General features: G+C 39.3%; 2 protein-coding genes across 11 annotated transcripts in view; one reads left to right on the forward strand and one right to left on the reverse strand.

Annotated features, from left to right (window-relative positions):
- Positions 1–1,969, reverse strand: part of LOC109859360 — a 6,793-nt gene extending 4,824 nt beyond the window's left edge. For 3 of the 7 annotated variants that reach the window (XM_020437546.1, XM_020437545.1, XM_020437539.1), the window contains exons 1-2: positions 1,298–1,395; positions 1,057–1,173 (exon numbers count right to left, since the gene is read on the reverse strand). The gene's annotated coding sequence lies outside the window, so the exon portion shown is untranslated. Of the gene's footprint in view, positions 1–1,056; positions 1,174–1,297; positions 1,462–1,893 lie in introns of those variants that run through there. The other 4 variants (XM_020437544.1, XM_020437541.1, XR_002250705.1 and 1 more) reach the window with 4 other exon arrangements.
- Positions 1,970–1,976: 7 nt separating this feature from the next.
- LOC109859354 (dmX-like protein 2) lies at positions 1,977–19,763 on the forward strand. 4 transcript variants are annotated; one of them, XM_020437526.1, is made up of 28 exons: positions 1,977–2,087; positions 2,662–2,859; positions 2,951–3,104; positions 3,349–3,447; positions 3,915–4,127; positions 4,213–4,348; positions 4,442–4,639; positions 4,761–4,939; positions 5,079–5,288; positions 5,375–5,528; positions 5,623–10,862; positions 10,945–11,178; positions 11,285–11,422; positions 11,565–11,979; positions 12,044–12,413; positions 12,491–12,724; positions 12,805–13,057; positions 13,171–13,375; positions 13,456–13,723; positions 13,939–14,112; positions 14,225–14,323; positions 15,789–15,875; positions 17,155–17,215; positions 17,295–17,503; positions 17,574–17,718; positions 17,804–18,021; positions 18,129–18,212; positions 18,289–19,763. In XM_020437526.1, exons 1-28 carry the CDS (start codon positions 2,001–2,003, stop codon positions 18,403–18,405), a joined length of 10,179 nt encoding a protein of 3,392 aa, XP_020293115.1. In that variant the 5' UTR covers positions 1,977–2,000; the 3' UTR covers positions 18,406–19,763. The 4 variants fall into 4 exon arrangements, with proteins under 4 accessions (XP_020293115.1, XP_020293116.1, XP_020293117.1 ...); XM_020437527.1 differs by lacking the exon at positions 15,789–15,875; XM_020437528.1 differs by lacking the exon at positions 3,349–3,447.
- Positions 19,764–20,905: the final 1,142 nt, after the last annotated feature.

Here is a 20,905-nt window from a genome sequence, read left to right on the forward strand (position 1 = left end):
ATTGAAAAAATATTTATTGTCTGCATATGTTAGCTGCGGAAAGAAAAATGTGAAGTTTTTATTATCCTCCGACTTTCGTCCCTTTTTTTATTTATTTATATACACGGAAATGTGAACACACGTGTAAATATTTTATCGCACATTTATGCGCGCGAGAGATATTGAAATGTTCGCGGTTCTGATAACTTTTGCGTCGCAAAACGTACTATAGTGATACACATATCATACGATTATATACGTGCATAATATGATTTATTGTAATGAGAAGCTCTAGCGCGCGATTTTAAGCTCTTCTCTTGTTGAAAGCTTCTATTCAACATGTGTGAAAATCGCATTTCCGTAAGATAGCGAAATCGTCGAAATATCCAAATTTAGCGTATCACAGAACGGCAGAAAACACGTATGAAATACTTGTTGATTCCGAGTTTATTGTAATAACAATATTTGTCGTTTTGTTTCTCTTCTATCACAATAGAAATAAAAATATATTCTGTATGGAGTACTTTAATTTTTAACTCTGAAACTTTATATTATATTACCACAAATATTTTTATATTCAGATTGGTGCATACAGTTTTTTTTTTTTACGTTATAACATGCGAGAAGTCTGTGTGGCATGAAAATGTTCACGACACCTTGATGTGAGTCGCGGAGAAAATCGTTTTAATGCACATTCTGCTCGGTTACATCATATTACAGACATGTGTTTCGTAATTAGCGTCAACTGATCGTTAATTAATGACAGAACCAAATGTTAGTTCTTCGAAAGATAAATGTATTCACGTGACGAAGTGTATTTTTTTAGACCAACTTGTAAACGACGAGCGTCTTATCTCGAATTGCAATTATATATCGAGCGCATTTTTATCAATTCTCTGTCACTACGATTGTAATTGGTAAATTCCAAGAAAGAATGTGTAGTAAGTTTTTTGAGTAGTCCACTCCACACATCTCACGTACGCACACACAAACGTACTTTAGTAAAAGACGGTTCGGAAAGACGTCGCTAATTATAACACGTGGTTAATAACAAAAGATCAATATAAAATATCTCACGCTGAATAATTTTTCCCCGAAGAATTTACCGCTCGATTGCAGCCAACGTGTATTTTTCTTCTTTTGTCGTGTGTTGTCACATCATGTTCATCTACTATCTCTTCCGTACAAAGTGTCCTTAAACAGTTTTAATGTCGATAAAAATTTCATTTTTTTTTTTCCTACTCCTCTTATTCTGATTTTAGTATGCAAGTTATATCATACGTATATTTTTATTTTATTTTAAATTTATATTATATACTTGTATATATTGATGTAATTTTTACTTCATCTAATGTTTTCATAGTCGCTATCTCAAGTTTGTCCAAAAAAGCAATTGCAGGCCGATATTACACTGTAGACAACAAGAACAATTACATATAGGTACGTACGTTATATAAGATACGCATTTTTTTTTTTGTCTCTTGGTGTGCATATAAATAATAATAAATTTATCAGACTTGAAAGTAAGTTTTCTGTTTCTTTCTTTTCTGGCCATTTCTCTCGCCGCAATCCGTCTTTACCCTATCCATCTATCTTACTTTCGTCGACGCGATCTAGACGCGATAGCTGTAGCCGTCGGTGGGTTTGACATCGATACGCGAATTCGCATATGCGCGCGCGGTCGCGATGTCCAGGAGTGGCGCTGCGCTACGTGAAAGCCGCCTTTGCCAGTCGCTACGTTGCTGAAAAATGTGGCAATGTCGCCCACAGAACTTGAGAAGGCCGATTTAAAGATGGCCGCGTCGCGGTCGTCCGATCGTCGTGTCGTGTCAATCTCGAGGGTTTTTTCGGGATTGTAGAGAGTCGATCGAGCCGCGGGGCTCGCGAACGGCGTCCCGGTGATACGTTCCTCACCTGACGACGTTTGTAATTTCGAATCCGACACGATTGCGGGAGTGGCGGACCTCGCCGAATGATGATTCAACATCTCGCGTAATAAAACGTGTGTGTGTGTGCCAATCATGAATTGTCATCAGATACTGAGCGGCGCCTGCAATGCGGGCGATCGCTGTTACGCCGTCGGTTCCGTCGAGGGAATTTCCTTCACTGTAAGTCCCATGTCGTATATGTACGTCGACGATTGATCGTCGTTACGAAGCGAAACGTGTCGCTCGCAATTAGCCAACCAGCTTCGTAATCGATGTCGTACGAAATTTTCGTGCGCGATCGCACGACGAAAAAGTCGATACTCTCTTTCTCTCTCTCTCCCTCTCTCCCTCTCTATCTCGCATTATGGAAGTCAGCTGATTGAATGACATTTCGAGTAGACGAAAAAAATTCCAATTCGTTCAAGTTTTCTTAGGGTCTGTCACGTCCTTCTTCAACAAATGATGAAAATATATTGTTATTAAATGTGCTGTATATATATGTACTCGAATATGTTTCGTAGCGACGATTGGCATTTAAATGTTAAAAAAAAAATAATTGTCGAGTTCTGTCAAGCGGAAAGATCTGCAAAATTTCGTACTTTGAGAGAGAGAGAGAGAAGCAAAGTTCTCTTCATAAGATGTAATAATATAATGCGATATGACGGATACATGTAGAAATAAAAAAAAAAAGTATCGAATAAAAAAACTCTCAAATCTCCTTTAACAAATTACATCTATTCTACTGTATATCTAGGCATATGCGGCTGGATGCAATATTGTGATCTTAGCCAACAACTTTGAGAGAGTTCAAATAATTCCTGGTGCAGTGCACAATTATATTAGAATCAGCTGTTTGGATTGCAGCACAGATACAGGAAAAATAGCCGCAGCTTATGAAAACCAAGTCTGCATCTTTGAGCCAACACCACTTATACACAGCACCTGTTCACACGTTTGTATCTATCTATATACACATGAAATATATATGTGGTTCACAATTTTTGATATAAATTTTCTTCAAAATCTCTTTCTCTTTCTAACAGCAATTAGAATATAGATGGGTTCAAACCGGAAGTTTGCAAACAGAATCGAACATCACTTCCTTATCATGGAACTTGGAAGGAACAAGATTGTTAACAGGTGGAGAACTGTTGCAATTATGGCATCAAAATATTATGCCATTTCAAGAAGAACACTGTAAGTAAAATATCTCACAAATCAGTTTAAAAAATAAATTTTGTACAATTATAAAATCTATTTCTTATTTATTTGAAAATATTTTTGTGTAACAAATTTAGATTTGCTATAAAGAATTCAATTTGTGCATGATATGTACATGTAACAGAATAGGTGAAATCTATTAAAGACACATTGCTCATCATTTTTTTATATTAATTTTAAAATGTAAGAATGATGTCATATTTCTCGTTACTTGATACAGCAACATTGCCTACTGCTACAAAACCGAAAACATTACAAACAGAAGAAGCCAGCACAACTGGAAGCAATCATAATGTTACAGCAAACGTTTCTCAGGATCGTGAGTTCATTCTTCTTGAGAATGAACATTATAGCATTGGTGTTATGTGCATGTTAACACATACCATAGCTTTGCTATCGCACTGTGCATTTGTTTAACCAAAGTTTAACCAAATTGTTTCTGCAATCAATGCTATTACGATTAAAAAAAATTTCAATATTTATTTTGCTATAAATATAATAGACACAAACCTAGATAAAGAAAGGTACTTTTTTACATTCTACCGGTTTAAGTGCTTAATGTTTACACTTTGTCACATAAGAAAGAGTGCATTAGTGTAAAATAAACCACATAATACATATTTTACACACAAAAATGATAACTGTAATGCAAATTTTTATTTTTTTTGTTATTAAATCACTAGGCATTGTTATCAAGCTTCTTTTATTTGCATTTCAAATATATACATTGTTTATGGTCGCGAATATTGTTGTTACATGTATTTTACATATACTTCTTTTTAACAGCTGGCGCGGTGACATTTTCAATCGGAGGAGAAGCCGAAAGTCCCGGACCTGGGGACACATCTAGTGCAAATGATCCAGGTGGATGGAATTGTGTATGGAAATGCCGCACAGCCACACCAGTCCATCTTATGAGTTTCAGTCCTGATGGCACTCTATTCGCGACAACAGGAATGAACGATAGATTGGTGAAAATATGGTTTGAAAACAAACAACGTATGTACTTTTTTCTACTTAACAACGATAAGCCAATAATCTCACAAGAGATTATATTATTGAAATCTATTATTTGCTTTTTCAGTGTTTCCAGCAAGAAGCATGGATCATACGAGTTTTTGTCAGTCTATAGGTAGTGATAATTTTAGTTTCGTCTATATTGCACACCCACGTGCCGTAACGCATCTTTCCTGGCGCAAGACAAGTAAATACATGCCGAAGTAAGTGAACAAATTCGATAATTGATTTTTTTTGTGGATATAAGAAGTGATATTTATTCTTAATATTTCGTTTTTCCCTGTCTGACAAATTAGAGGTTCTGTATCTAACATGTTGGTTACCTCTTGCCGTGATAATATATGTCGAGTGTGGGCGGAAACAATACCGCCCGAGATAGAAGGTTTAGCTAATATGAGCCAGTATGAAGGCTCCGACAGGCATGGTCATCATGGCAAACATCGTCATCATAATATGCACAAACATCGATTTATGCAACGGCTGAAACATATGAAGTACGGAGATCTTAAATATATTGTTTATAACTATCTTAAAATCTAGAGAAAGAAAAATTGTGTTTTTATTCAATTTTTTAATTTAATAAAATAATAAAATATGTAAAATCTCAACTTACAGAACATGTTTTCACATTCGGCGACATGCTAAGCAGCAGCACCAAGCTGGTCATACAGCGCCGACTCTGCCAACGCTTCCGTCTACATATTCTGTACACGATTTTCATAACAATTACCAAACGTCTGGTCATTATCCAGGAATGCATTTCCACCTGGCAGCTAGCATTAATGCAGAAACCGGTATAGTACTTTATTCTGCATAACACAAGCAACTTAGAGGTTTTGTTTTTTTTTGTGCTTTTTTTTTATGTTGGAATTACAGTTCTATACTGTTGAAATATTGGTAATCGTTAGTGGATAGTATACGTTCATGTTATAGATATACCGCTAGTACCGAGCCTAATTACCGGAGATCCCGAAAGAGAACCGAATTTTATCATACACTGGCTAAATAACAAAGAAATGCATTTCACCATGCAAGCCGAAAACATATTGCAGGAGTTGACTCGTAAAGTAGTGGAAAAAGAGGAAGGTTTGCAGCATCAAGATGCTGAACACGTAGAACATGATTCTGAGGATGAATGTGCAAGTATGCATTCAATTGTTTCTATATATTTTACATGAATAAACATATGTTGAATAAAAAAATACAATAATAATGATTTTTTTTCGTAGAAAAGGGAGTCCGAGTCCAAACAGTTCAAAAACCAGCTGTTAGTGGTCGATCGATGAGCCAAGAAGATCACAGTAGTGATGAACACCACACTACGCATACTACCTCATCTCATCACAGTTTAGCGCACAGTGCGCAGTCACATCCGAGTCTGAGGTAAACATTTTTGAAATTCTTTCTTGTTTTACATATGATGTTAACCCTATCGAATATAAGTAAGTTTCGTGTATGTTGGAATTTCCTGTTGCAGCAATACAACCTCCATTAACTCCATAGCGACAGACGCGACGTCCACGATGAACCACGTGCCGGATTCGTTGGATACAAAAATCGAAACATTGTTGCGCGATTGGCATCATAATCCGGACTTGCTGTTCTCGATACATCCGATAGACGGAAGCTTCCTGATCTGGCACATCGAGTGGTTGGACGAATATCATCCCGGATCTTTTCGACAAGCGCAGATCTCATTCTCCACTCGCATCCCGAACGCATTTCCGCTCGGCGACGCGTCGACAATGAGCCACAACGTATCGATGTATTCTCACAACACCGGTGGACCTTTGCTGAATATACGAGAGGTCGCGAAATCGTCAACCAAAACAACCGATCCTGACGTCGCGACACCTCTGCCCAGTCTTATAGAGCAGGATGAGGAACAATCTACTTTGACTTCAAAGGCGGGTCAAGAACTACTGAAGAACATGGAAAATACGCACGATCAGAATCAAGCGAAAGCTGACACTAGCGCGGAAAGTAATAAAAACGGTCAAGACGCGGATTTGTTAGGTCATCCTAGTCCGATTGTTTCTATGGTATCGAAACACTCGAACGGCACTTTGAATTTGTGGCAGTTAACCTTTGCTGACAAAACCAAGTTTTCACAAGTATTGAGTATAGGACATGCGTGCAGGGCTTCCGGACACCGCTTCCGCGTGAACGACATCACTTGCCATCCCGTTTTACCTCTGCTTGTGACAACTTCTCATCATAATATACCCGAATTTTCTGGCTCGATAGAATCTAGCGAGAACATCGCCAGCAAACACGACACTTGCAAAGACAAAGATGTGATGTCGCCCACTGGCTTTTGCAGCGAGTTGATATTGTGGCGGGTAGACGCGGTCGGGCCGCTATCGAAGAGCGGCGGAGTTTCCGAATTGGCGCGTATTAATTCGCCCGAGATATCGGCGTTTAGTAACGTGGCCTGGATACCGACGTTATTACCGAGCACCACGCTAGGCAATTTATCCAATTCACCCAGCGCCTGCTTCGTAGCTAGTGATGGTGAGTGTCTAAGAGTTTATCAAGCTGTTATCGACGCCCGAACGTTACTAGCCGAGGTTTCGATCAGCGAGAGAAGAAGCAGGATGATGGATTCCATGGCCAGCCTCTCGACGGACATGTCATCGGATGACGATGTCAGGCACTCCATTCACGATAGAATAAAAATTGTGTCTCAGCAGTCGACCGCGAGACCGGGATGCGTCATACAGCTGGACGCTATCGCCGATGCCACTCACGATTGGCAGAACACGCAGTTCCTTCATGTCTTTCAGGAGCAATTGATCACGGGCGAGAGAAGCGACGAAAAGCTGCCCGGTATCGATACGTCGAGCAACGATCTAGGACTGATGGAATCCACTCTGGACGCAATGGTGGATCTGCAGCAATCGGCGATCTTCGAAGAACCGTTTTACATAGTTGTTCTTGAGCGCACGCAACAGGGCACCACTGTGCACATGTGGCGATTGGTGATAGCGTCGCAACCCGAAACCACCGGCTTGTCGGGTTCGATGATGTACGTACCGGATTCCCATTTGGTTCAGGATGAAGACGACGAGGGAACGCCTGGTAGATTGAGCCACGCGGAAGGCAGACGATCGCGCAGACCTAGTCAAACGGGTAATCGTAGTCGTCGCGAGAGTCAAGCCGACATGGACTCCACGTTTTTGCCTCGACGCCATCAGAACAGCCACGTTCTCATCACTACAACGAAAGTTTGCACTCAGGAATTACCGTTGCCGGACGGAGTGGAGGTGATTCACGCCGCTCCCGCCGCGGGACACTTAAGTAGTTCTTCAATATATCCAGCGTGTTTCGCACCGTATATCATTGTGACAGCGTGCAGCGATAGCACTGTACGTTTTTGGAAATGCAAAGTGACGAAAAAGCTGGACGACAAACTCGACTACGAATGGTGCGAGTGGGAGATGATCAGAAAGGACCAAGAATCCACTATCGACATTACCGGTCAACCGTTGAACATAAGCGCTGCTTACAGCGGACGTATCGCCTGCGCTTACAAATACGGAAAGTCGTTCACACGTCCGACGAAAAGCGACCCGGACTCGCGCTACGTGAATCTCTGTGTTGCTATATACGAGTGCGAGAGCACGGGCGGCAGCGAGTGGATTCTGGAGGACACGATACATCTGAAAAACATACATCTGCCGCGTATACCGGTGGATCAGCATTTGGATCTTAGTTATTTGTACGACAGCAGGTTCTTGCAGAAGAAGCAACGGCTTACTCAGGTACTGCAGACTCTCAGTCACGAAGACGTGAGGTCTTCGAGGAACGGGGAAAACGGTGATTCCACGAAAGCTGGCTTGCTGGCGGTGCCGTCGTTCAGTACTCTGCAATCTTTGCGAAAATCGATCATAGAGAACGGCAACACTTGCCCGCTCACGCAGAAGCATCTTGTTCAGCTTGATTGGGTGTCCAAAGAGGATGGCTCGCATATATTGACTGTGGGTGTCGGTTCCAAAATCATGTTGTTCACTCCGGTGTGCTCGGATCTGGCGCAAGCGAACATGAAAGCGATGAAGGAATCGCAGAGCAACAACAGACCGATACTGAGGAAGACGTCGTCGTTGGCTCAACCCCAATTCGTCGACGAGATCCGATGGATGAAGCTACGCAAGATCGAGCTCACAACAGCGGACGGTTTACCGCCACTGCCGATGCAAATATCTTGGGTGCGCGACGGCATTCTGGTCGTAGGCATGGATTCCGAAATGCATGTGTACTCGCAGTGGAAGCCGAATCCCAAAAACGACTGCTTCCATTCGAATCTGCAACATCAAGAGTCCGACGAGTTTCAGGCGAGTCGAAATTTGCGCGACGAGGATCTGCGCACGTTGGCACACGAAACATCTCAGAGGCGACTGGCGAACGTGTCTTCCATGCCGCATTTGTCGCGCGTCAGCAGCATCAATCTAACGATGCTGGACGCCAAAAAGAAGCGCGGAATACAGAACGAGAACCTGAGTTTCGATTACATGCCTGATTACGGATTGTTCGAAGCGTCGCGAATAGCGTGTCCGGTTTTACCTCAGTATCATCCCAAACAGTTGATGGAATTGTTAAATTCGGGCAAGATCAGGTGGGTGAAAGCCATATTGGCGCATTTGGTTCGATGTATAGGTAGTTCCTGCTCTCTGCGAGCCGACGACGAGAATTTGGTGAAGCAGCGCGGTGGATGGTCGCGATCGCGAACAATGTCAGTCAGCTATGTGGGCACGACGTCGCCGCTAGAACCAAGAGGCTCGACCACACAGATACCCGAGGAATTGACGCTGGATTACGCGGAGATCACGTCTATCTCCCCGTTACCGTTGTGGACTCTACTGATGGCTGACAAAGAGACCAGTCTGCCACATCAGCAGAACGAAGACAAGCACGATTACAATGAATTGTTCGATAGCAATGTGGACGAGGGAGACTCGTTGGATGATATGTTGGACGAGGAGTACGAATGTTCGCGCCAGAAGGACAGACGATCTTCGGTGCCGGAAAGGCAAGGCATATCTCACTTCGGCCCCAGACAAGGTCGATTGCTGTCGCGTCTCTTGACGCACACTCATCTTCCCGGACTGTCCAGTCTCGATCAGATGCATCTGCTCGCTTTGGCGGACACCGTGTCGACGTGTAATGTCGATTTCGCGGAGAGATTTGCGATCGATGCGGCGAAGAACGCAATCGCCAAAGAAAATCTCACAGGTATTCCGGACGGCGAGACCGTGTCCACCGACTCGTTAGACGACTGCGGCCTCAGATTTCTCCTTGCGATGAAACACTACAATTACTTGATACGTTGCTTGCCGCTAGTGCAGAGAGCACAGTTTCAGAAACAAGGCATCGCGTCAAACAATCTCGTGTGGGCGTTCCACTCCGAATCAGAGGAGGAACTGCTGGGTTTGATTCCATCGTACGCAAAAGGTCAACCGAAGTGGTCCGTGCTAAAGGAACTCGGCGTTGGCTGGTGGATCAGGAGCAACACGGTGCTGAAGAAGTGTGTGGAGAAAATAGCAAAAGCTGCTTTCCAAGACAAACAAGATCCCCTGGACGCAGCTATTTATTACTTGGCGATGAAAAAGAAGAATCTGGTGTGGGGTCTATTCAGGAACAAGCGAGACGATCGAATGACCACCTTCTTTTCAAACAATTTCGCCGAGAACCGATGGAGAAAGGCGGCTCTAAAGAACGCTTTTGCTCTACTCGGCAAACAACGATTCGATCACGCGGCAGCATTCTTTTTGCTAGCTGGTGCGCTGAAAGACGCCATCGACGTGTGTTTGAGCAAACTGAACGACATTCAACTAGCGATGGTGATAGCCAGATTGTACGAGAACGATACCTCGTCTCCCAATATGAGAAGATTGTTGTACGAAGAGATCTTGGGTTGCGACAAGGACGGGCAAAATCAGGACATGAGCAGAGTGCATCCCGATCCCTTCTTACGTAGCATGGCTTTGTGGATTTTGAAGGATTATTCCGGTTCTCTCAACACTTTACTTTTGACCAATGTTGGCCACATGCATCCGCAATATGACGACGAGTCCGACAAACCGGAGGGAACAACAGCGAATCCCAATGTCTTCAACTTCTACGTTTATCTTCGCACACACCCGTTATTAATCAGACAGTACATTGCGTCCACAGCACAAGACAAGAAGAAAGGACATTCGGTAGTAATCTCAGGATTCAGTTACGGCACGGAAACCAAGAGTCAACCGGACAAACAGTTGTTATTGGAAGATAGTATCACACCGTTGGAAAGACAACTATATTTTACAACAGCGCACGCACATTTCAAAGCCGGCTGTCCAGCTCTTGCTCTCGAAGTTTTGTCCAAACTGCCTAATAAAGTTTTGGATACGAACGGCGAGGACTCTCCGAGCTTACTAAACAGCCCGAGCAAGTCCAGGGCTCAAGATACTCAAATAGATACCGGTATTATTGATTGGGGAAATGAATCGAAGGCGGTAAACAATGATAACGAAATAGTTAGCTCAGTAGATTGGGGTGCGTCATCATTTGATTGGTCCCAGAGCGGCAGACGCATGGACGAGGATAAATTAGAATTAAATTGGGATGATGATGCGGGTGAAGATGAGGATGCCGATAGTCCTCCTATGAGTATGAAACTTGATAAAAAAGAGGAAAAGAAAGAAGAAGATAACACACAAAAGGATATTGATAATGGTAAAATAACTTGTGTTTTCTTAAATTTTGCATTTTTTCATTTAGTTAATAACATTATCAATAAAAATAATGACTATTTTAGAGGACTTAGCAAAGACGGCTGGCCAATTGGATATTATGGCGCAACAATTAAAATTCGTGGCTTGCCTGAAAATTTTAATGGAGGAATTGTCGACTTTAGCTACGGGTTTCGAAGTAGATGGAGGCCAGCTGCGATATCAATTGTACGTGTGGCTGGAACGAGAAGTAGACGCATTGAGGCAACTTTGCAATTACAGTACCAACGTAGACGGAGATATGAACAACGTAACAGAATGTAATTTTTTTATTTTCTTTTCTTTTTATATATTGGGACAATTTTAGAAAATTATAAAATTGGAAATCGATAATGTTATATAACAGAAGAATGATTTTGTTCACAGATGAAGGCGGTATGGTTGACGATGTGCCGCCATACAAGCCCGGTGAACAACCAACATTACATCAAATATTGGTGGCGGAGAAGTTGGACTTCGAAGCTAAAGTGCAAAGAGCTGCTAAGAGAAAGAAATGGCTGAAAGGTGAATTACGTTAATTTTATCTCATTGTATTGATTACTTACTGCTAAAATCGCCTTTGACAAATAATAAATTTGTAAAAAGTAAAATATTAATACGTTAATATACATGTAAAATTTTAAAATATACATTTTACGACTTTCAGCTAATGAAACGTTGCTGAGAACATTACTGTCTTACTGTTCATTGCATGGCGCATCAGGCGGTGGCCTCGCGTCAGTGAGAATGGAATTGGTACTTTTGCTACAGGAATTGCAACAAGAAAAGACTCAACAGCAATTGCTCAGTCCTCTTCCTTTCCCTACTACCCTACCTCTATTGAGTGCCAGCGTTGCTTGCAACAAAACCGTCGTAGCTGATCCAGTTCGACATCTGCAGTCTCTCGCGCATGATATGCTGCAAACACTAGTAGAGCTCCGCAACCTGCCGATGCCTAACAGAAATACGCATTATTGCGAAGTATTTATTATGAGAGACTTAGCAGTGGCGCTCAGTGCCTGTATTTACCAATCGCTTTGTGATTCGGATACATTCGTAATGAAGCATCATCAACCAGATAGGTAAGTCATTGTCTTAATTTTATAATTATAAGTCAGTCAATTGTTATATATCAATTGTGCTCAGCTTCCCGACGGTCGCAGAAGTGGAAACATTTTCGGGTGGTCACTTGGTAGCCTCAAACAGGTACCACCGACGATATTCAACGGACGATGGTGTATGCATAACTACCTCACCTTCCAAGTGGCCGGGAGTGACGAATTTACGAGCGTTGCTAGCTCGCGAGAAAGACGAGGACACCCCGAAACTCAATATTCTGCTCTGCGAAGCTTTTGTAGCAACATACATGAGTCTGTTTATTTACGCTCTGTCAAGTTGCGACAGCCACATTTTGTACAGGCTGGTCGGACATCACTTCGACAACAACACATGGGCGAGTCTGTTTGGTGGTGGAGTCAAGAAGCTGCTGCGCGTTGCGAGCACCACCAGTAGCCAGGTATGTAATTTAATGTTTCGGTGTATGTTTTTTTGAAAGTATTGGTTTTATTTTTGCGTGTGTTTTCTTCTCGTAAGGGTGGTAACTCAATCAGCGTCGAGCGAGCCGACAGCGTGGCGAGCGAGATTCAGAACACCGCCAGCGGCATGTGGAACACCATGACGTCGCTGACGAAACAGCGCGTCAAACTTAACATGAAGCTACTAGGACAATTTACGGGTCAACAGCCGAATATGAAGGAAGATAAACCTACGTATAGAGAACAATTTGTTTCGCCGCAAATGAGTATGATTTCCTACTTTCTCATGAAGGTTAGATATCAAGAAATCTTCTCACACGCTACTCGTCTTTAGTTTTGTTCTATCATTGTAACAAATATGCCGGTTTTTAGCCACGCATAGAGACTGAATACGCCGACGATATTGATTATGATTCTTCCGATTCCGCCGTGTCGGACCTGGACTCTACGGACGACGAGGAAGACGTGTTCGAGACGAGTTCGAAACCAAAGAGCAAACCAAAGGATAACACGGAACATAGTAACTCTAATTCGTACAGTTGGAGCGTAATGAGATTAGCGATAGTTAAAATACTGCAACAACAATTGCAGGATTTCCTAACTGTTGCCGGCATAGAAATGCAAGGTACAATATAATAAATTGTATTATCTTTTAAACAAAGGTATAAATCAGTCAAGTATAAATATCGCTCGCGGCATTATTAATAGTGATGTTAAATAATGCAACGGTTATTCTAGAATTACCTGTAAGTAGTCCACTGGTCCATGGTACGCTAGGCATTGTCGCACAATGGCAAGATTCTTTACGCGAAGAATTAGAATTCAAAGGTCCGCCACCAGCGAATTACATACCAGGCTGTGCACCAGATCCCTCTCCTACGCCGGGAAAACCAGCTATACACAAATATCGATCTTTGCTAGAGAAAGGAAACACACCCTTTAAGTGAGCAACGCACAATTTTTCATTCAATTAAATATCAAAAGTACAAGTGGTGTCAAACAAAAATATTGTTGTGTCTTTAGCACGCGATTGGCGTCCGCAGCGCCTGCGAATCGCTTATGGTGTTATTTAGTCAGACAAGAGTTGGTTCAAGATATCTTCATTCGCGCGGTATTCGGAAAACGAAGATCTCTGTCGACAATACTTGAAAGCAATCAGTCGGCCGTTGATGGTGTGCACCGTGGAACTGGAGAAGACAAGGGTAGTGATAGTGGCACTACAAGCTTACCAGAACCAGTTAGGATCATCCATAAAGAACAAGATAGCATCAGTGCCTTCTGTCTCAATCAGGTTTCAACATTGTTCTTAGATTCTTGTTTTACCTATAATAATATTTGTTACATCTTTTAACACATTGCCAATGAGAAACGATAATTGTTGTTTTTATAAAAATATGTGTTGAAAAATTATCCATCGGCAATGTGTTAAAATCGATAAATTTAAGTATTTGATTCTCCCTCGATTTTCTATTACTTTCGATATTAAATATCACTGATCATGCGTAGGTAAATCCAGGTTTAATGGCCCTTGCTACGCCTCGAGAAGTACAGGAAATGAATATTTCTCTACTACTGGAACTTCCGTCGTGGTTGGAAGATGAATGCGAATTCGACATTATTAACTTAAACAAGCAGCCTGATCCGGAACCTGTACAGCCAACTAGTTTCCTAGTTATACAAGTATGTTTGAAAGATACTATTATTTTAGAATTATATGTGTGATTGAAAAAATAATTCATATTGTTTAGAAAAACTATATTACCTTCACAGTTAACATACATTTCATTTGCAGACAGCAGCAGATCGTCCCTTGTTAGCACAAAGCCCTCAGCAGAACAGTCCCCAACCACATTCAGGTATAGCCAGTCAGAGTGGACGTGGTGCAAGTGTGGTAAGTTTCTAATTATATCATAATTTACACATAAAATATATAATATAAATAATATAAAAATGTCTCGCTTTCATTACATTTTCATTTATCAAAAGTTTTGTCTTTTTAATGAAATATCTCATAACTCACATTATTAAATATAAAACAGTACATCATTGAAAAAATTGAAGGATAATAATTTACCGAAAGCAAATCAGTTTGTGTAACATCGTAAATATGACGAGAAATACACAAGTTTGAAATAAAATATTTTATGAATAAAAATTCAAATCATGTAAATACAATTCACATTAATCTTACGTAGAAAATTTGATTCACTTAATTGGTTTGGTTTTTTTCGCACTACTATTTAATGCTGAGGTTTTTCTCAGATTAAGTAAGAATAAAATGCATTATGAGCGCTCTTTCTCTTCTGTGTTCAATTGATATTTGTTTTACTACATATTATTCTATCACAGAGAATAGAAACAGATTATATTTACTTTTGTTTTGAGTGCAACGTATACATCTATGTGTTGTTTTTTAAGATGTGTATGCGTGCGTGAGTGTAAAAATTGTACAATTAATTATTATCGCAAAAGAGATCGTATATCTCTAAGAGCAAAATAATTATTCCACACGTATATAAAAAGCTTGATTTTTATCACAATTAAGAAGATATTTATAATTTTAACTATTCCTTGCAAGTATCCTGGCAACGAGAACTCTCTCCGGTAACACAGAAGATTTAATAAGAAGTTTCTAATGTGCTTTTAAAAAGTGAGAATGTATGCCGAGATATAGGAAATGTGTGCTGTCCCACTCGAAATAATGAAAGAAAATCCATATGTGTACCAAAGTTTCTGTAACGCATTATATATTATATATATTGTATATTTGTTTGTTTGATATCACTTCACCCTATAAAGAACGTCTTTTATGATTTTTTTTTTACTTTTACGTACGTAAAACAGTAATATTCTTGCGCAATATTCATGCATTTACGGTGAGAATGACACAAATGTAGAAGCAGTAATTTGCACCAAAAATAAGAGAAACATGACTATAAATAAATCGTACATTGCATGATACATATTTGAGACCAAAAGAGTATGCACTGTGTCTCACTTATCAGGATACGGTGAGATTCAAGGCTTGTTTTATCTATAAATGTTGCAACTAAATTTATCGATTTGTTTAAAATCAAAAAAGAAGCTCGTTGATGACGAAACATCTTGATTATCTCTCGATTATTTGTCCTTTTAAACAATTACCTAACAATAAAGTTATTTGTTGCTTTTTTTGAAAAACTGATACAACAAAAAAGTATATGTATATTTTGCGAAACAAGCCTTGCGAACCGTGAATGTGGTGTATTGGGTTAGGGTAGCACAATTGGTGACGGAGACAATGTTGCTTGTTCAATGCTTGCCTAACATCTAACTCGGTCTGCGTCACTGAACTGGCGGCTCATTCGCTCGCTCAGATGAAGGGGATGCCTGCTTTTCCTGGCTCCCACGACCTGCGTTTCTGTCAATTTGTCGCTGATAGGAGCAAACACTTGTTAAAGCCGGTGAGATTTACATCTAACAGACCCTAGTCTATCCTAGTGCAAATTTCATGTTAAATTTTTTGGGCAACAAACAGATTATCTGACTTGTGATAAATATATAATCCACGTGCAAAAGTTATTATATGTGCAATTAACAGAATCAAAAGATTGTCCAAAAACGTATTAACTTACTGAGACTTTTCACTACTTTTGCAAGTCAGTTATTACAAGTCAGATGTATCTTTCAGAAAGAACACAGCTCAACCAGAAGGCCTATTGTTTTAGAAACATTTGTTATTGTTATTTTTGTCTAAGAACTCATAGCGATATGTGCACAGTGCATTGATATTATATTTTCCTTTGCTTTCGTATAATCGTATCATACGAAGGAAGAAAAATATCAGTACATAATATATATATATATATACATACATGTATACAATATGTCCTTTAATTGTACACACATACATGTTTACATATTCTCATTTAGCAAATCTGCTCCTAGATTTTCATATAGACGTTTAATTGATGAGTGAAGCTCACTATTCTTATCACGAGTATTATGTTGAATGTATTTAAATGAATATGATTGGAGAATGTGGGTAATATATCTAACTGCATGTGCTATTATATATTACTTGAATTTACATGTACATGACGATCGCGCGCGCGCACGCGCGCGCTAATCGCGTTTTTGTATATTTACGTACACTCTTTGTGGTATCATAGATAATTTATTTATAGTTTCAATGTTCTCTCTCGTACATTTTCAACATAAAGATCATGTGAATTTCGAATACGTAGAGCTCCATTGACGTTTCTTACATGTACGTTTCATGATATGTACAAAACTCATGTATGTACACGTTTTTCACATGTGTTATACCTCAAAACATCTGCGATATGCTCATTGTAGAGAAGATAAATAGTTATAGAACATCTCATTTCGCAAGCCGACGGGTTCAAGAAAAAAAAAAAAAAAGACAAGCCAGCCTATAGCACTAGTTAATTATTTTCTTGACGAGAGAAACTCGCTGCAATGTTTGAAACGCATGCTACATGTTTATTATATGCAAATCTATCAAAACGTAACTTTGCGTTTATAGCATAACACCCGCAGAACGTCGTCATATACTTTGTACGTAAATCAATAATTTGCCGAATGTGTTTATGAGAAATTATGTTTTACTCTTCTGCTGGAACATATTTATATTATAAATGTACATATATCTTTATTTCCCTGGAAAAATTTCTTTTCGCGCATTAATTCAACCAACCGTTTGCAATTTGATCTCGACAGATTCTGAAGCACAAGATCGACGGGATCCGAAGAATTTCTTCTCATCCGCTCTTGCCGCTATGTGAGTTAATAACGCTCGTTATTCCGACGTTTGTGCGCGTGAAGTTTCGAAGCAATAACATTTATTCATTCGTTCGCAGATTTGACTGGATCGCAAGACGGTTCCGTTTCGTTGTGGGAATGGGGACATCAGACGTCGGTCGCTACGCCGCGGGCACCGGGCACCTTCGCCAAAGTGACTCGCGTGCGATTCTCCCAGCACGGCAACAAGTTTGGCGTGGCCGATTCCGACGGCCACCTGAGTCTGTTTCAAGTGGCTTGTCGGGAAGGAACGGCTCGACCATTCTTTGTAAGAACAAATTTCTTACATCAAAGTCGGTACGCAGAATATGCATCCGTAACGGCAATTTGTTTTTCAGACTTATCAGTGTCACAGTAAAGTGACCTCGGACTTCGTCTTTCTCGGCGCGTGCAGTCTCGTGGCCACCGCGGGTCACGGTTCGGAAGGACGAAATGTCGCGTTGTGGGACACGTTGTTACCGCAAAACAAGTCTCTTGTACAAGGTACAGACACGCTAAATGCGTCTCTCAAAGTTGCAAGTGACATCTTTTTTGCGTTCTTTTTGTAATTGTGTATACGATCGTTCAGGATTCACGTGTCACGAGCAAGGAGCAAGCGCATTGATCCTGGCACCGCAGCATCAGTTGCTAATCAGTGGCGGCAAGAAAGGTGATATTAATATATTCGACGTACGACAACGGCAACAAAGACACAGATTCCAGGCACATGAGTCGGCCATTAAATGCCTGGCGCTTGATCCGCACGAAGAATTTTTCGTTAGTGGGGCAGGTGATGGTGATATTAAGGTAAAAACGAATCACTGATACATGTTAAACATATTCTTAAGGAAAATACGATGTTGTTTTTTTTCTTTTTTTTTTATAACAATTGGTTTCTGATATTTCATTCCTAGATATGGGGTTTGACCGTCCATTCTCTCCTCTATTCGTTTCCTGCTGAGCATCCACGGTCCAGTTTCTTCAAAAATATAGGCCAGGTATTGCACAATGACAAACGATTTTTTAACACGTGAAACGTGTAAAAAATGTAATTTTTTATGTTTTGTCACACAGGGTGTTACTCAGTTACACGTAGACTCTGCGGGTCGATTGTTCTCGTGTGGGGCGGATGGTTCGATGAAAGTGCGTCAACTGCCAGAACGCGATTGTGTAATACAAACGCTTTATTAGAATTAAAAAGCAAACTACGTGAAACACGATGAAAGAGAAAATAACCATGTAAGTATATATTATAGATTACGCGAAAGAGTCGATATTTATTAATTATATATGTACATATATAATTATAGTTTATATAATCATATATGTACATATGTATGTATGTGTGCACAAGAGAGTGAAAGCAAATCGTTAAAGAAATTTATGCAATTCATTGATAATCGTTGTTGTACAATATACCCCCACTACTTGTACATACAAACACTATGTGCAAACGTTATAGTTAATCGTTTGCATAGTTGGTGTTGTAACAAGTGCGCTATATATATATATATGAAAACTGTTATATTTATAAATATATATATATATATATATATACACATAGTTTTGTTTCGAGAATTACTTTACTCTTATGTAAGTAGTGAATTCTGCACGAACATCGTTGTTATTGTCCAAACTTGAAGGAAAAGCTGAAATGTACGTGTATATATTTTATGTATACACACAAATATACATGGATGTCCCAAATCTACCAAAATTATTTTAATGACAGATTTTTTTTTGGAACATCTTAAAATGAGAAAATGTCACATGAATCCTATATTTATTGAATCATCTTTTAACTGCTTGCTGCTTCACCTTACTCCTAACACGCAAGTGTCAGCTTTGTGAGTTTTAATTGCGTACAATTCGAGAACTCGTGACGAGTCTCAACATTTTCGTATTAAGGTGTTCCAAAGGCATTAAATTACTTTCTGGTAGTTTCGGCACAACTTGTACACAGTATACACTCTTAGGTGGCTTATTAAAGCGTTTTCCTTGTTTAAAAAAAGAAAAAAGAGAAAAAAAACCAAAGCAAATAATCGTAAAAACGACACTGTATTTTTCTTTAGAATATATGTATCTCGTATGAAGCAGCAGCAAATAGTACTAATGATCATTCCTTTCTCACATGAAAGTATAATAAACTAAATGATTCGATGAAGAGATCACATGTATAATATATAATAATCTTCTCGTATTTTAATATATATATGTAAAAAACTATGTGTATTTTATAAATAAGTTGATGAGGTTAACTATTTAGCTAATGATGTCTAATTTTTGAACGACGATCAAGCTGATCTTAATTACGATCACGATATTGTAGTGAAATGAGTTATTTCGTTACGCGCTAGAGAGGGAAACCCCGGTTTTCTCGTGTATTATTTGTCGCAAAATATAGAGAGAATGTGTGCAGACGTAAGTTATTGTGTCATAAATATAGTTCGATAAATTCAAACGAGTCCTCGTGTATTGAAAGTATTCTTCTTCGATGCTTTCTCCCATCGTCGGTATTCTGCAGAATTATAATATTATATATATATATATATATATATATAATATAAATATGATATACAATAATAGTATTCGCGCGTCACAGAGGTGTGTAATTGTAAAGAGGTGTGTATCCATATGAGCACGGGCATTTTCGGATCAAAAATATAGACCTTGAAATCTGTGTTGCCTTTTGATGAACTTTTCTCTCTTTCTATCTCTTTTTCTCTTTCAAAAATCTACGGTACTTACATATAGCTGATAACGATTACAACGTAACACCGCAATATGCTTTACCTTAGTGTACATACAGACATGCATTGCCGCCAATAGCAGAAATGCCGAATTATTTAATTAAGTAAATGTTACCTCTGACAAAAAAAAAACAATTGATGAAATAACTGACTCAAGAATTTGTTCACTTCTTCAGATGATTCACTTAAGCCTATTTTAATAAACAATTTCCGCTATCTCTATCCACACACGAATGTCTAGAGATATATATATATGTATTTTTCTCGTATACAGAGTTTTGTAAATATTACCCAAAAATTACTCGAGTAAGCCGTTTAATGTGAATTTATTTGTGTATGGATAAAAAATGCCAATTGTAATCTTAAATTAATATCTTTTCCTCTCGTTGCGACATTTTTCTGAATATAATTGTTGCAAGAATGTAGGATGTGATTTTTTTCTGTTAGAAAATATACATATGTAAATTAAGTTACACGAGAAGATTTTATTTTTGTTAAATGTGCGTACGCACGCACGCGCGCGCGCACATACACACACACGTTGAATAGCACTTAAGTTTAAATTTGTCATTAAATATAGACAATGCGTCATCCGTGTAGTGACATTTTCAATTTCTTGCATTTCAAAATTACACGAAATATCAATTAATCTATCAAAAGTATGAAGAAATGGATAAATTTATATTGTGTGAAGTTGCGCCTAATGATTTTTACATATATTTCTTTCTTCTGTTATGTGCGTTAAAAAATAATGATATAAAAAACTTCTACGCGGAGCCAGTATTTTGTCCTAATTGAAGGCTGATAATAACAAATCTGTAATACACAAGTGTTTCTAAGAAATATTAATAAATATATATATATGTACGATTATATATACAATATTTCTGTGAATCTGTTTGAACTGTTGTAAAGATATATATATGATATTGTATACTGAA

The sequence above is a fragment of the Pseudomyrmex gracilis genome, unplaced genomic scaffold (genome assembly GCF_002006095.1).
Source record: "Pseudomyrmex gracilis isolate BER0280 unplaced genomic scaffold, ASM200609v1 scaffold_258, whole genome shotgun sequence".
NCBI lineage: Eukaryota > Metazoa > Arthropoda > Insecta > Hymenoptera > Formicidae > Pseudomyrmex > Pseudomyrmex gracilis.